Here is a 12130-nt window from a genome sequence, read left to right on the forward strand (position 1 = left end):
GCATGTATGGTATTGTGAGCTCATGTCGCATGCCGAGCTCCATGCAGGAAACGTTGAAGTCGTTGGCGGTGAAGTCTCCCCCTCGATCCGTGCGGAGCGCACGGAGCTTGGCGCCGCTCTTCCGTTCGGCGGCGGCTTGGATGCGCTTGATGGCGGTCAAGGCAGCGTTGTTGGCGGGGAGAAGGGCGATGCACATGAGGCGGTGGTTGTAGTTGTCGTCGAAGAGGAGGAAGTAATTGTTCCCGGCCGCTCGGCGTCGGTGGTGTGACGGACCTGAAGAGATCACGGTGTACAAGCTCCGGCAGCCTGGTCGCAAAGATGCAGTGCTCGCTGGGGAAAAGGTGCGCGCCGATGTTTCCTATCTAGACACGCCTCACACGCTTGCTCTATTGGAGGACGGAAGAGGCGTGACTTGGAAGGCATATCTAATATCTTGCATATGATGAAGACGTAAGGGGGGGAATTTGTTTCTTTAGCGCCTCCTAAAATTACTGCTAATTAGAAGTATTAAATATAGGCTAATTATAAAACCAATTGCACAAATGGAGACTAATTTGTGAGACGAATCTGTTAAGCCTAATTAATTCATGATATGATAATATGATGCTACAGTAAACATGTGCTAATGATGGATTAATTAGACTTAATAGATTTGTATCGTGAATTAGCCTTCATCTGTGTAATTAGTTTTATAATTAGCTCATGTTTAGTCCTCCTAATTAACCTCTGAATATTCGACGTGACATGAATTTTAGTCAGCACTAAATATCCAAACACCCCTTAAGGTTCGGCTAAACTAACATTGTTATGTGCCTCTACATTGTTCGCCTAAATATCCGTTTAGCCTGTTTACATGCAGTATACATGCTGCATAATGCCGCCTAGCCATGTCGAAAACCCTTGTTCCGCTCTCGCTCGCCCAGCCATTTATCTCATTTGTTGGCCATTTAATCCATTTAAACGATCGTTTAGCCTGAATAAATAGATAATAAATATGTCCTGATATCATTGTTGTTGTGGATCTATTAGCTATGTGCCTATTCCACTATTAGACGTCTTGCATGGTGTTAGGGAGATTGAATTATGGACCTGCATGAGGATAATAATCCCGGTTAAAATCTAACAAGGATGAGAACTAGGTGAGGCCTGGCTAGCTTGTGCTGGAAGAAGGATATGATGATGCATATGGAGAGAGCAATACACCGTGGACGACGCTTGTCTAGATATTGGAATGTTGTGTGTGCATTACTCCCGTTGCATATGCGCACAAAAAGATTAAAGGAGACCAAAAAGGCATCTCAAAAAGATTAAAGGAGACCAAGAAGGCATCTCAATGGGCGGGCGGGCCATCCATGGGAGAGAGAGGTTGCAAAGGCTAGGGTCATCATGCCGTGCATGCGTCATTAGCTAGCCGCCGCGCCGCGCGGTTGCTTTCACGGAAAATCGGCCTGCCGTTTCCACCTCACTGCTGGCTCCATCCCTTGCAGCCCACACTACACGTCCCTCCTCACACCATCCGCCCGTCCCTCTCCTCTCTCTCACTCCCTATATATCTCTCAGGCATCATTTCGCACTCTCCCTCCTTCCTCTCCCAGCGACGAGAGGGATTGGATCGGAGGCTGCGACCGGTCCTTCCTCCATCCTTAACTCCTTGCTGGTAAGGTGTTCCACTGCAGGTTTGCTTTGCTTTGATCGACTGGTCATCTTGGATTAATTTATTTGGTGGGCTCATCGGTCCTTTATATACTTGCCAAATACAGCGGGCTTGGCGGAAGGAGAAGGAACCCATGGACAAGATCTTCAACACTACTAGCAACACTATTATGCCATCCACTATCCAGAACAAGCAGGTAACTACTCCATTCATCACCTAGCTCCTTTTCTACTCCCTGCATATACCTTCCTTGCATATACAAATCGATTGATCGATCCGTGTTTATTTACATATGATGCTTGTTTTGGGTGTTATGGTGAAGTAGCTCTCGGTCAATGATAAGGTTTGAAGTGCATGAGTTTGGTTAGTTTGTGTATACCCTCCAACCAGTGGCGGAGCTTGACCAAACATCCAGGGGTGGCTAGCCTATGTTAGTTGAGCTAAAAAATCAACAAATAATGTCAAATTAATGTTTAAACAATGTAAACTTTGCTGGTCACAGGGGGGCCCATGGCCCACTCTAGCCTTGCCTAAGCTCCACCGCTGCTCCCGACTTAGAGTTGTGCCCTAGCTAGCTACTGTGAATTGAGGTGTATCTAGGTACGTTGGCATATGCACAAATGCAAATAAATACTCGATCATTAATGCATTCATGCGCTCTATGGATAGGATCACAATTCAAAGATGGATGGATGTGTATCCTCCAGATTTTTTTTTCATTCCAGCTTTTAGGTCGATTAATTAGTCTACTTGCATACACCATTAACAAGTACTACTATATGTGTATGCCTCAGAGGCCGGCATCAGTTATATGATACACGGGAAAAGCTAAGTACTACTATATGTGTATGCCTCAGAGGCCAGCATCAGTTATACGATACACGGGAAAAGCTAAGCTAAATTTACTTGGAATCTATTTGAAGGAGATGCCACTCCATTTATGTGGTGATAGACCTTCTCCAATTCCGATGACATGCCAACGAGGTGAAGATTCAGGACAAGGGCATCAAGTCATCATCCTAGCGAAGCTAATTGAGCATGTGTGGTAGCAAATCTGGTCATAGGGATCCACCGGAGAGGAGTCGTCAGTGGAGCGGGGGTGAGGGCATAGTGGAGAAGGTCGTCGTAGTCAAGAAATTAGGTAGTGTTGATGGGGGATGGAGGCTTTGGGGATTGCTTGTTGGTGTCAAACGCCGATGAGACATGGGTAGTGGCGGCGGCGGAATAGGAGGCTAGGGTCATTGGGAAAAAAGGTTAGGTTAAAGAGGTGGGAGTATGGGCTGTTTGGTCCGGGTCATATGAATTGACGGCCCAAAATTGAGGACATGCCAAAATAGTCTATATAAGTAAAAAAAGTTGGGCCGGAGAAATGGGCGTTGGATCACATGAATCGACTGTCCAGAATTTAGGGCATGCCTAGTTGCATCCTAAGGAGGGGTTGATCGAGAGAAAAGTAAAGTGGGGTAGGGAAATGGGCTATTGGACCACATGAACTGGCGGTCCAAAATTTTGGTCATGCCCAAGTAGGCCATAGTTGGATCATAAGAGAGGGTTGTGATCGGTCGCGAGAAGGGTGAGGGGAGAAATGGGCCGTTGGATCACATGAATCAACGGTTCAAAATTTAGGACCAAGTAGGCAATGGTTGGATCCTAAGGGAGGGTAGATTGAGTGACAAGTTTGTAATAAAGTGGGGCACATGGAAATGGAATGTTGGAACATATGAATTAATGGTCCAAAATTCAGGTCATGGCCAAGTATGCTATAGCTGGATCAAATTCAGGCCATGCCCAAGTATGCAATAGCTGGACCAAATTTAGGTCAAATGTCCAAGTATGACTATGGGAGGGTCATGGTTGATTGAAAAAAGAAGTGAGGGTGGAGAAATAGGCCATTAGATTACATGAATCAACGGCCCAATATTTAGGATATTCCTAAATAGGGAATGGTTGGATCCTAAGGGAGGTTCCTAATAGATGGAGAGAAAAGTTTGGATTAAAGTGCAACAAGAAATGGGCCATTTGAATCACATGAATCAATGACCCAAAATTCTGGAGATATGCCCAAATAAGCTACGGCTAGAAGCTACAGGATAATCATCATCAATTGAGAGAAAGTTTGGAACAAAATATATAGGGTGAGAAATGGGCCGTTGGAGCACATGAATTCACATCCCAAAATTTAGGACATGCCAAAATAGGCTACAGCTGGATCATACGGGAAGGTCATTAACAATCGAGAAAATAAGTGGGGGTGGACAAATGGACCGTTGGGTCACATAAATCGATATTAGATGGCTCAAAATTCAGGACATGTCCAAATTGGCTATGGTTGGACCCTGCGGGCGGGAGAGGAACATGCAGTGATCGATTGAAAGAAAAGTTTGCAATAAAGTGAGGCAGGAAAATGGGCCATTGGATCACAAACGGTCCAAAATTCAGTATGATGCACAAACAGGCCATAGCTTGAGAGAAAAGTTTGGAATAAAGATGGAGCAGAGAAACGAGCCATTGGATTACATGACGGCCCAAATTAAAGTTCAGGACAATCTCAAATGGGCTAGAGACGAATCCTACAAGGGGATTATGATCAATTAGGAAAATATGTGAGGTCGAGAAATGGTCGTTTGTTAGATCACATGAATCGACAGCTCAAAATTTAGGACACACCAAATAAATTATGGTCAGATCCTCCTAGAGGGTCGTGATCGATCAAGAAAAAGTTTCGAACGAAGTGAGGTGGGGAAGTGGGCCATTGGATCACGTGGATTGACGGTCAAAAATTGACGTATGTTGGTAGGCAGAAAAGGCTTGAGTTGTATGCATGCTAAAATCTAAATTAAGTTTGTACTACATGGTAGGTATTGGTTGAGGCCAGCCCAGGATGATATAAGTTTGGAGATACTTGCTTCTAATTTGGGGATCACACATGACGTGTTGTTGAGCTTGGACAGCCAAAAGTTCCATTTTGCTGGACAGCTATATATTATAGCTAGGCACTAGCTAATTTGAGATAGATGTCAACATTCTTTGAATGTCAGGAGTATGTGCTTCTTTGACTCCGAGTGGTTGTGCTTTACTTCAGCTAAAAGATGTAATCCTTGAGCTTTATTTTAGTCATTTGTTTCTAATTAATTAACCTCATATTCGTGGGTCCATTATTTGTCCTCTCTTTTTATTTGCATTGCTCATATATATGTCACGTGATTTTATATAAGATCTAATAATTTGTGCATGGTATAATTTGGTGCAGGAGGAGGCAGCGATACCACCTGCTGCTGCTGGGAACGTCAAGAAGGCCAAGCAGCAGCAGGCGGGCGGGGAGCGTATGCCACGGCCACAGCAGGAGCAGGCGCTCAACTGCCCGCGTTGCCAGTCCACCAACACCAAGTTCTGCTACTACAACAACTACAGCGTGACGCAGCCACGCTACTTGTGCAAGGCCTGCCGCCGCTACTGGACCAAGGGCGGCACCCTCCGCAACGTCCCCGTCGGCGGCCGCTGCCGGAAGAAGAAGCAGAACCCGTCGGCATCGTCCTCCAGCTCCAGCGACTCCAAGAAGATGAACAGCAGCACGCAACAACTGCTGATGATGATGCCGCCGCCTACTGCTGCCAACTTGTCCAACGTGCTCCCGACGTTCATGTCGGCCACTGGCGTCGGCGGCTTCGAGCTCCCCAGCAGTGACCACCACTCCCTGCCCTTCGCGCCCTTGTCGCTGCCGTCCAATCCCGGCACGACGCCGTCATCGTTCCTGGACCTCCTGCCATTTCTGCCGACGCCGTCGTCGTTTGGTGCGATGATGCTGCAGCATGGGCCTGGGATGACTGGTGCTGGTGGTGGGCTCCAGCAGCAGTGGCTGCCGTCGTCACAGCATGGGAACGACGGTAGTTTATTTGCTGCTGGTGGATCGTCGGCAGCAGCTTCAGTGCAGGAGCCGCAGCAGCAGCAGGAGGAGGTTGGTGGTGGTGGTGGTGATGGTGGCAGTGCTGCTGATGCTGCGGGTAACGACGACGACGACATGGGCGGCGGCGGCGGCGCATCTGCAAGCATCATCAGCACCTACTGGAGCAGCTCTCACATTTGATCATGCATATGTTCCTTAAAATAATTAGTTTTTCATCATCAACTGCATGCGTTAATTAGTTTAGTTTGCATAATCAATCCATCTACCATGCACTATTTCCAGTGGATATTTGAATGGCAAATCAATTTGAATGTTTGACTCATTTCATGAAAAATACAAGGACGACACCATCCGTTTTGCATGCCCTCGATCAGAAATTGTTCGCTTCAGCTTATAAGCCGGCTGAAAAGCTGAAACGGCTGATTTGTTGTGAGAGGAAAATACTGTTTGGTGGCTGATAAGCCAACTGAATAAGCTAAAGCGAACGTATGGAAGGTACTAACCCAACGCCAAGAGCGGCTACTTAATTCGAGGATGCATGGGACGAACCCTAGTCACCAATGCAACAAGAAACTTCAGCTACTTAATTATTCCTGGTGGTGACCCCACCCAATGCAAATGCAACTACTGATGTATACATACATGCATGGCGTGGCGTGCAGTGGTCATCTATCTATTTTATACAATCATCAAAAGGGGAGGATCCATCAGAGACAGGAAAGCAAAAATGAGAATCAGTCACTGTGAGCCTCTTCCTGTACCACGTCATGGCCATGAGCCCATAATTCATGGTTCAAAGCTAAGGAGTACCAGATGTTCGGACGCTTTTCGAGTACTTTGTACAGTCAAACGGTCCAACATCCTGCGCTTTCCGTTTAACCTGCAGTGGCAGATGACATGCATTTCCATCAGTTGAGCACTACATTCAGCCTCAACCATGCCTTTTTGGCAAACCAAGTTATTATCTTGGGAATTCATCAAATTGTATGTATACTTAAAGATGCAATATTTAGGGGTAAGTTTCTCACATGTGCAACATCTTGGCTTACTGAACAATAAAGTACCACTAAATGCATCTTGAGAAACCATGTCTCAGAATTTCTAATTACAGAGGAGCATACCGGTGACCACGGACTGGGTTCTGGAGCAGTCTTGTCGGGAGGAGAATTTTGCACAGCACCAGTCTTTTGTTCCAAAACTTCCTGAAAAGAATATATTCACCATTTCACAGTCAGATGCCAAATTTTGTCAAAATTTTCGAAATACAAGTTGCAGATTGCACCAGGTTCCTAGTTATATTCCGTTCTCAGCTGTTTTGCGCAAAATACAAGCAAAAAATCATTGGTGCACTAGATTTCTCTTGTTCCAGCAGATTACCCATCCACTTGTTTGTAAATTGTAACAGGTTCCACTATATTATATGAGCAACATACCACAGGAGGTATGGATTAGTGTCTGAGCATAAAAAGCATGCAGCAATAACATGCACCAAAATATCAAGACAACAAAATGGAAGCTGGCATTTGCTCTGTACTAAAGAATTATATGGACATGAGCATGGTAGCAACTTATGAAAATAAAGGTGAAAAGCTTACCTGCCCACGAGCCTCCATGACAGCAAGCCATTCTTCTGTAAACGGTACCAAGTTCTTCAGATGATCTTTAAGGATTGTATTTGTCCGTGATCTGTCCAGTGCCTTAACGTTTCTGTAAAAGATTATAAATAAACATCTTCAATGCACTGTTAAGTCAATTGACTGTATGCAGTCAAATATTCAACAGACATACTCTATTTGTGATGCACCCTCTAGAGCTGACAACTTGTCTGCGTTAAGCACCATTTTGTCTTCCATGTTTGGTTCTACTGATAAAGCATGTTGCCTTTCCACACAAGGTGTAGGTGCTTCCAGTTTCATAGGAGAAGGCTCTGTGCTCATGTAATTGTGGTTATGCTCACGCTCCACATGTAACGACAGAGTTTCCTCAACAGTTGGTGCATTATTTGTTTCAAGCTCTATTTCACCTTCAGCATTTGGTTCTTCTGATGAAGCAGGTTTAGATTCATTACACAAAGAATCACCAAAATCTGAATTACAGTCAGCTAGAGCTGGTGTTTTGCCTTTTGAACTACCACAACATGGCGCCTGATCCGCACATACTGTAGATTCCACTGATTCCATTAAAACAGCACATTCAGTATTCTGGTGATTGTGGGAATCAAATCCTCGCGATAAATCAAGACCTGGAGTGCAACTTTCACCTTTGGACAAAGAAATTGCAGTTGTGGTCTCTTCAACACAAGAGTTTCCCAAGTAAATTGATTCACCAGAACCACTCTCTGACTTGCTTTGACAGGTGAGATCACTGGAGGAGCATACTCGAGAAGAAATGGAAGAGGACGATGATGTACTCCCCACAATAGGTTTGGTTAAGGGACAAGTGGATTTAAAAGAGGAGTCCTCAACAGGTTCAATGGTTGAGGGACAAACACCTTTAAGAGGGTAGGAATTCTCAAATGATTCAACTTCTTTTGAAATGTCCCTTCTTTCTACATGTGATGTGTCACTGTACACAACGGGTGTGCTATATCTGGCAGCATCATTCTTTGCTGGATTTGGTGGCTGTATAGTAGCTCCAATTCCAGCCAATAAGCAATTAACATCTGACCTTTCTTGGTTATTTGCATACCCAGATTTTGCTGAGTATTTACTAGTAATAAATTTTGATGAGAATTCCTTTTCTGGAGCCACCAAGGTGTTGGGATTGCTCTCTCTAATTACAGGTGGCACATTGGAAGCAGCTGTGCAATTGGTTGACAGAGGCTTTGTTATATGTACTCTGCCATTTAGATCCTCAGGCTGCTTATATCTGGGAGGTTTTACTACTGATGAAGTATTTCCCACATTTCTTTTAGCAGCATTGCCATATGACACATGAGCATTTTCCTGAAATGATCAGTCAATAAGGTTCCGACGAGCCTCTCAAGAAAATAAAAATCTAATGGTGTGTACAAAACACAAGAAGTTGAAAAATTAGTCATTTAGAAGCTAAATTTACTCGATGAAGAAGAAACAGATTTTCAAATAACTTCCATACCATATTCTACACTACACGTGCAGTTATACATTACTATGTAGCATCCGATGATGATGACCAAACTTTCCACGTGTATCAGACAACATATTTTTCCCTTCGATTTGCAGGGAACTAGTTTTGAAATGTTTGGTTAAACACAAGTAAGAACTCAGTCCAGAATTATACATCTATTTATGACACAAAAAATAGCTGTCAAAATCACCTTAGTTTCACACCATAGAGAAAATAGGAAACAACACCAGTGCACTAAACCATAATAGATATGATGTTTATATTCTTAAAATGGAAGAATGTAACAGATTACCTGAGTGAAAAAACCAACCGAAGGTGAGGGCATTCGAAGTGCTGATGGCTTAGTAAAGTTAGATGCAGGGCCACCAAAGGAACTGGAGGGGATAATTTGTGGATTTGGTAGAAAATTTTTGCGTTCCACAGAACCGCTGGCATCTTCACGAAAGGCAGTAACAGCAGGCACCTGCAAAAGTTAACGAGTTTGTTTAGGAACATTGTCAATGACTAACAATGGCTACAGGCAGATTTTCCAAATGGGAATGCAAAAAATATTATGTAACAAATTGAATATATACTGTAATTGATAATAACTACTACCTTCGTCCCAAATTACTATTCGTTTTGGCTTTTCTAGATACATCACTTTTGCTATGTATCTAGACATAAGTATTATCTAGGTGCATATCAAAATGTGTGTATCTAGAAAAGTCAAAACGAATAGTAATTTAGGACGAAGGGAGTAATGCTTAGCACTCACCACATCCTTCACCGTGTCAGATCCAGAAGATACAGAATTGATCTTTGATTTAGGTGGCAACCCAGGTACTCTGTGAATTTGCTCGGCGTTAACTGAAAAAGAATATTTAGTCAGACAGCTAGTAATGACATACGAAGGGCCAAAACTAAGACAAATAAACAAATTCTATCACTGGGAGCCTGCAAGGTCAAGTAAAATAATTAAATAAAATGCCTGCATTCAAAGGAAACTCGGTTTCTTTAGGAAGACAGAAAGGCCATATACACAAAGATTACCTGGACCTAATTTTACGTTTGATTTCAGAATAGTTGTCGAGGATGAGGTACTTCGTGGGACTGTAGGAAGAGAATGTTGGGACTTCTTGGGTATTCCTGACATCTGAGCTGCAGAAGATGAGTTTGGTACTTTCTTCTGTGTATAACTAAGTTAAGCCAAACAGCAGTTGTAGCATTGAAGAGTTAAAGTTGCAATAACAGCATGGACAGAGAAGTCAGCACTACTGTTATCAAGGAAAGAAAAAACAAAGGCCTGCGGCCTGCCCATATAATTTCGTATGGATATATAGATCCTGATGGTAGTCTTGGTATGCATTTTTGGATGCTCCTTGAAGAGGCTTTGTTTTGGGTTTCCTGCAATTGGTTGGGTAGAAAATAGCAATGTTGGTGGATGATCCTTGGTGGTGCAAGCATAATAACAAGAAAAGAATGTGGTTAGTGATGAACTGACCGTGCATTCTCTCCGTTGGTCCCTCTGAGGAGTTTTCACTGAAGAAAACAATTTCCTTCCCTGTTTTTCCGTGGTGCGATATTTTGCAGGCAATTTTCCGTGCGAATTCTCTGCAACTTCCTTGAGTACACATGCAGTACCAGATCTCCCAGAGCGGCAGAATGGGGACACTGTACCACCAGCAACCCCAGACCTAGGACTCCCATTTGCCTTCAGTTGGGAGCCAGTAAGCAGCGAAAGCTCCAAATTATCCAAAACACCTACAAAGTTGAGGAATTGTGGCTGAGACAGGCCCAGTTTAGTACAAGCCGGTGTCAAAGGATCAGTGTACCTTGGTCGGTGAAGAAAGCAGGGTTCCATGCGATACTTTTCCTCAAGTTGACAGGTGCAGGCTTGTTGTTTATGTTTGGTGAGAATGCAGCACCCTCTTGGCACGGCGCTGGGCGGCAGTAATCCGGGACGGTGGCTCCTCCGGCATCAGAGATGTTCTCCTTGTTACCAGTGCTGACGAGTGGCGGAGAATCTGTTGAAGATTAGAGAAGGCAGACTATTAGAGCAAACTTGTTAGTATTTGCACCGCAGGGGCCACTCCCATCCCAGCGAGTATTGGGACAGGGTAGGGAAAGGTGGTCTCACCGGATCTGGCGGGGGTGGCGGCGGGGAGGCGGCGCGGCGGCGCCATCGCCTTGCGCGGGCGGATCTCCGGGATGGGGATGGGGGAACGGAACTGTTTGAAACACACGCACTCCCTCTTCTCTCTCTCTCTCTCACGACGGGGAAGGAAACAAGAGAGAAATAAGCCCACGGGGGCCTATCTTTGGGCCCAGGCAGCCCAACTGATCTGACGACGACACTTTCTTTGTGCTGGAGATAACTTTCGGCCCAGCCCAGCAGCCCACAACCAAAGAGCAGCAAAACCCTCGCCTTTGATCTGATCCCGGCCGGCCGGATTCCGTTCCGATCACGACGAATTCGCGATGATGCCCGCCGGCGATGACGATCTCGCCTCCTTCCAGCCGCCGCTCGCCAAGGCCAGTTCCAATGCCGCCGCTTCATCCTCTTCTTCGGTCCTCCGCGTCTTGTGCAAGGGCATGCTGGCAAGCAACCAGGCGGCGGCGGTGCTGCAGCGGCCGTGCGCGGGCCCGCAGGGGGACGTTGTGCTCACGCTGCAAAAGCCCGTCGTGGGATTTGTGCCCGGCCGTGACGGCGACGCCGAGCTGCTGCTGGAGGCCATGGCGCTGGTGGAGGGCCTCCACGCCGCGCTCGGGCTGGGCATCACCACCGTCAACGTCATCACCCATCACGGATGCTGCACAACCTCGTATGCCATTGCTGTAGTACTTCCTTATTATTCAAGAGTAGTACTGCCTTGCCAAACCAATCTAATTGTAACATGCATGATTGTGATTGCAGATGATGCTTGGAATTTGCCATCCGACTGGGGAGGAGCTTGCAGATGTGATTGATCAGGCTCTGTTAGCGCAAAAGAAATTCGAGCAGTTTGAAATCTCACTTGTCCGGCAAAAGCAAGTGAGGTATGTGGAGGGTTCAAAGGTATTCCTGCCACCACCGGTGTTGGAGATGATGGCGCAACGCATCAGGGAAGCACGGATCCCTGCAGGTGAGAAGCTCTACTGTCCATACCCCAAGTGTTCAGCCTTGTTGTCGTTGAGCGAAGTGCAAGGATCATCAGATGAGTACAGTAAGAAGGGGATGATGAGATCGAAGTGTGTGCGATGCGGAGGGTGGCTGTGCGTGGGTTGTAAGGTGGCATGGCATGAGGGGATGAGCTGCCGTGAGTACGAGAAGCGCGGTGCTAGTCGTCGAGAGGATGCCATGTTGGAGAAGCTTGCGAAGCAGCGGCTGTGGCAGCAATGTGGGAGATGCAATGCAAGCACATGATTTGAACTCGCCGGGGGCTGCCACTACATCATGAGATGCAGGTGCGGCTATGCATTCTGCTACGGTTGCGGGCTGCCGA

The 12130-nt window shown here is 45.7% G+C and overlaps 2 protein-coding genes across 2 annotated transcripts; one reads left to right on the forward strand and one right to left on the reverse strand.

Moving 5' to 3' along the window:
• Positions 1–4844: 4844 nt before the first annotated feature.
• LOC101783473 (dof zinc finger protein PBF) lies at positions 4845–5738 on the forward strand. The gene has a single exon (XM_022829162.1). It carries the CDS (start codon positions 4980–4982, stop codon positions 5736–5738), a length of 759 nt encoding a protein of 252 aa, XP_022684897.1. The 5' UTR covers positions 4845–4979.
• Positions 5739–5797: 59 nt separating this feature from the next.
• On the reverse strand, positions 5798–10912 carry LOC101783318. The gene is made up of 11 exons (XM_004978364.2): positions 10786–10912; positions 10481–10672; positions 10150–10409; positions 9985–10052; positions 9699–9838; positions 9424–9515; positions 8959–9129; positions 7347–8503; positions 7154–7265; positions 6680–6760; positions 5798–6438 (listed from the first exon to the last, which is right to left on the reverse strand). Exons 1-11 carry the CDS (start codon positions 10829–10831, stop codon positions 6358–6360), a joined length of 2400 nt encoding a protein of 799 aa, XP_004978421.1. The 5' UTR covers positions 10832–10912; the 3' UTR covers positions 5798–6357.
• Positions 10913–12130: the final 1218 nt, after the last annotated feature.

The sequence above is a fragment of the Setaria italica genome, chromosome VIII (genome assembly GCF_000263155.2).
Source record: "Setaria italica strain Yugu1 chromosome VIII, Setaria_italica_v2.0, whole genome shotgun sequence".
In the NCBI taxonomy this organism is placed as follows: domain Eukaryota; kingdom Viridiplantae; phylum Streptophyta; class Magnoliopsida; order Poales; family Poaceae; genus Setaria; species Setaria italica.

What these genes read in the sequence shown, in the direction of transcription:
- LOC101783473 (XM_022829162.1), top strand. Translation starts at nt 4,980, where the DNA reads ATGCCACGGCCACAGCAGGAGCAGGCGCTCAACTGCCCGCGTTGCCAG.
- LOC101783318 (XM_004978364.2), bottom strand. Translation starts at nt 10,831, where the DNA reads ATGGCGCCGCCGCGCCGCCTCCCCGCCGCCACCCCCGCCAGATCCG. An exon ending in AGACTACCATCAGGATCTAT is followed by an intron (nt 9,839 to 9,984) that starts ATATCCATACGA and finishes ACTTAGTTATAC; the next exon opens with ACAGAAGAAAGTACCAAACT. An exon ending in CGGTTGGTTTTTTCACTCAG is followed by an intron (nt 8,504 to 8,958) that starts GTAATCTGTTAC and finishes TGATCATTTCAG; the next exon opens with GAAAATGCTCATGTGTCATA.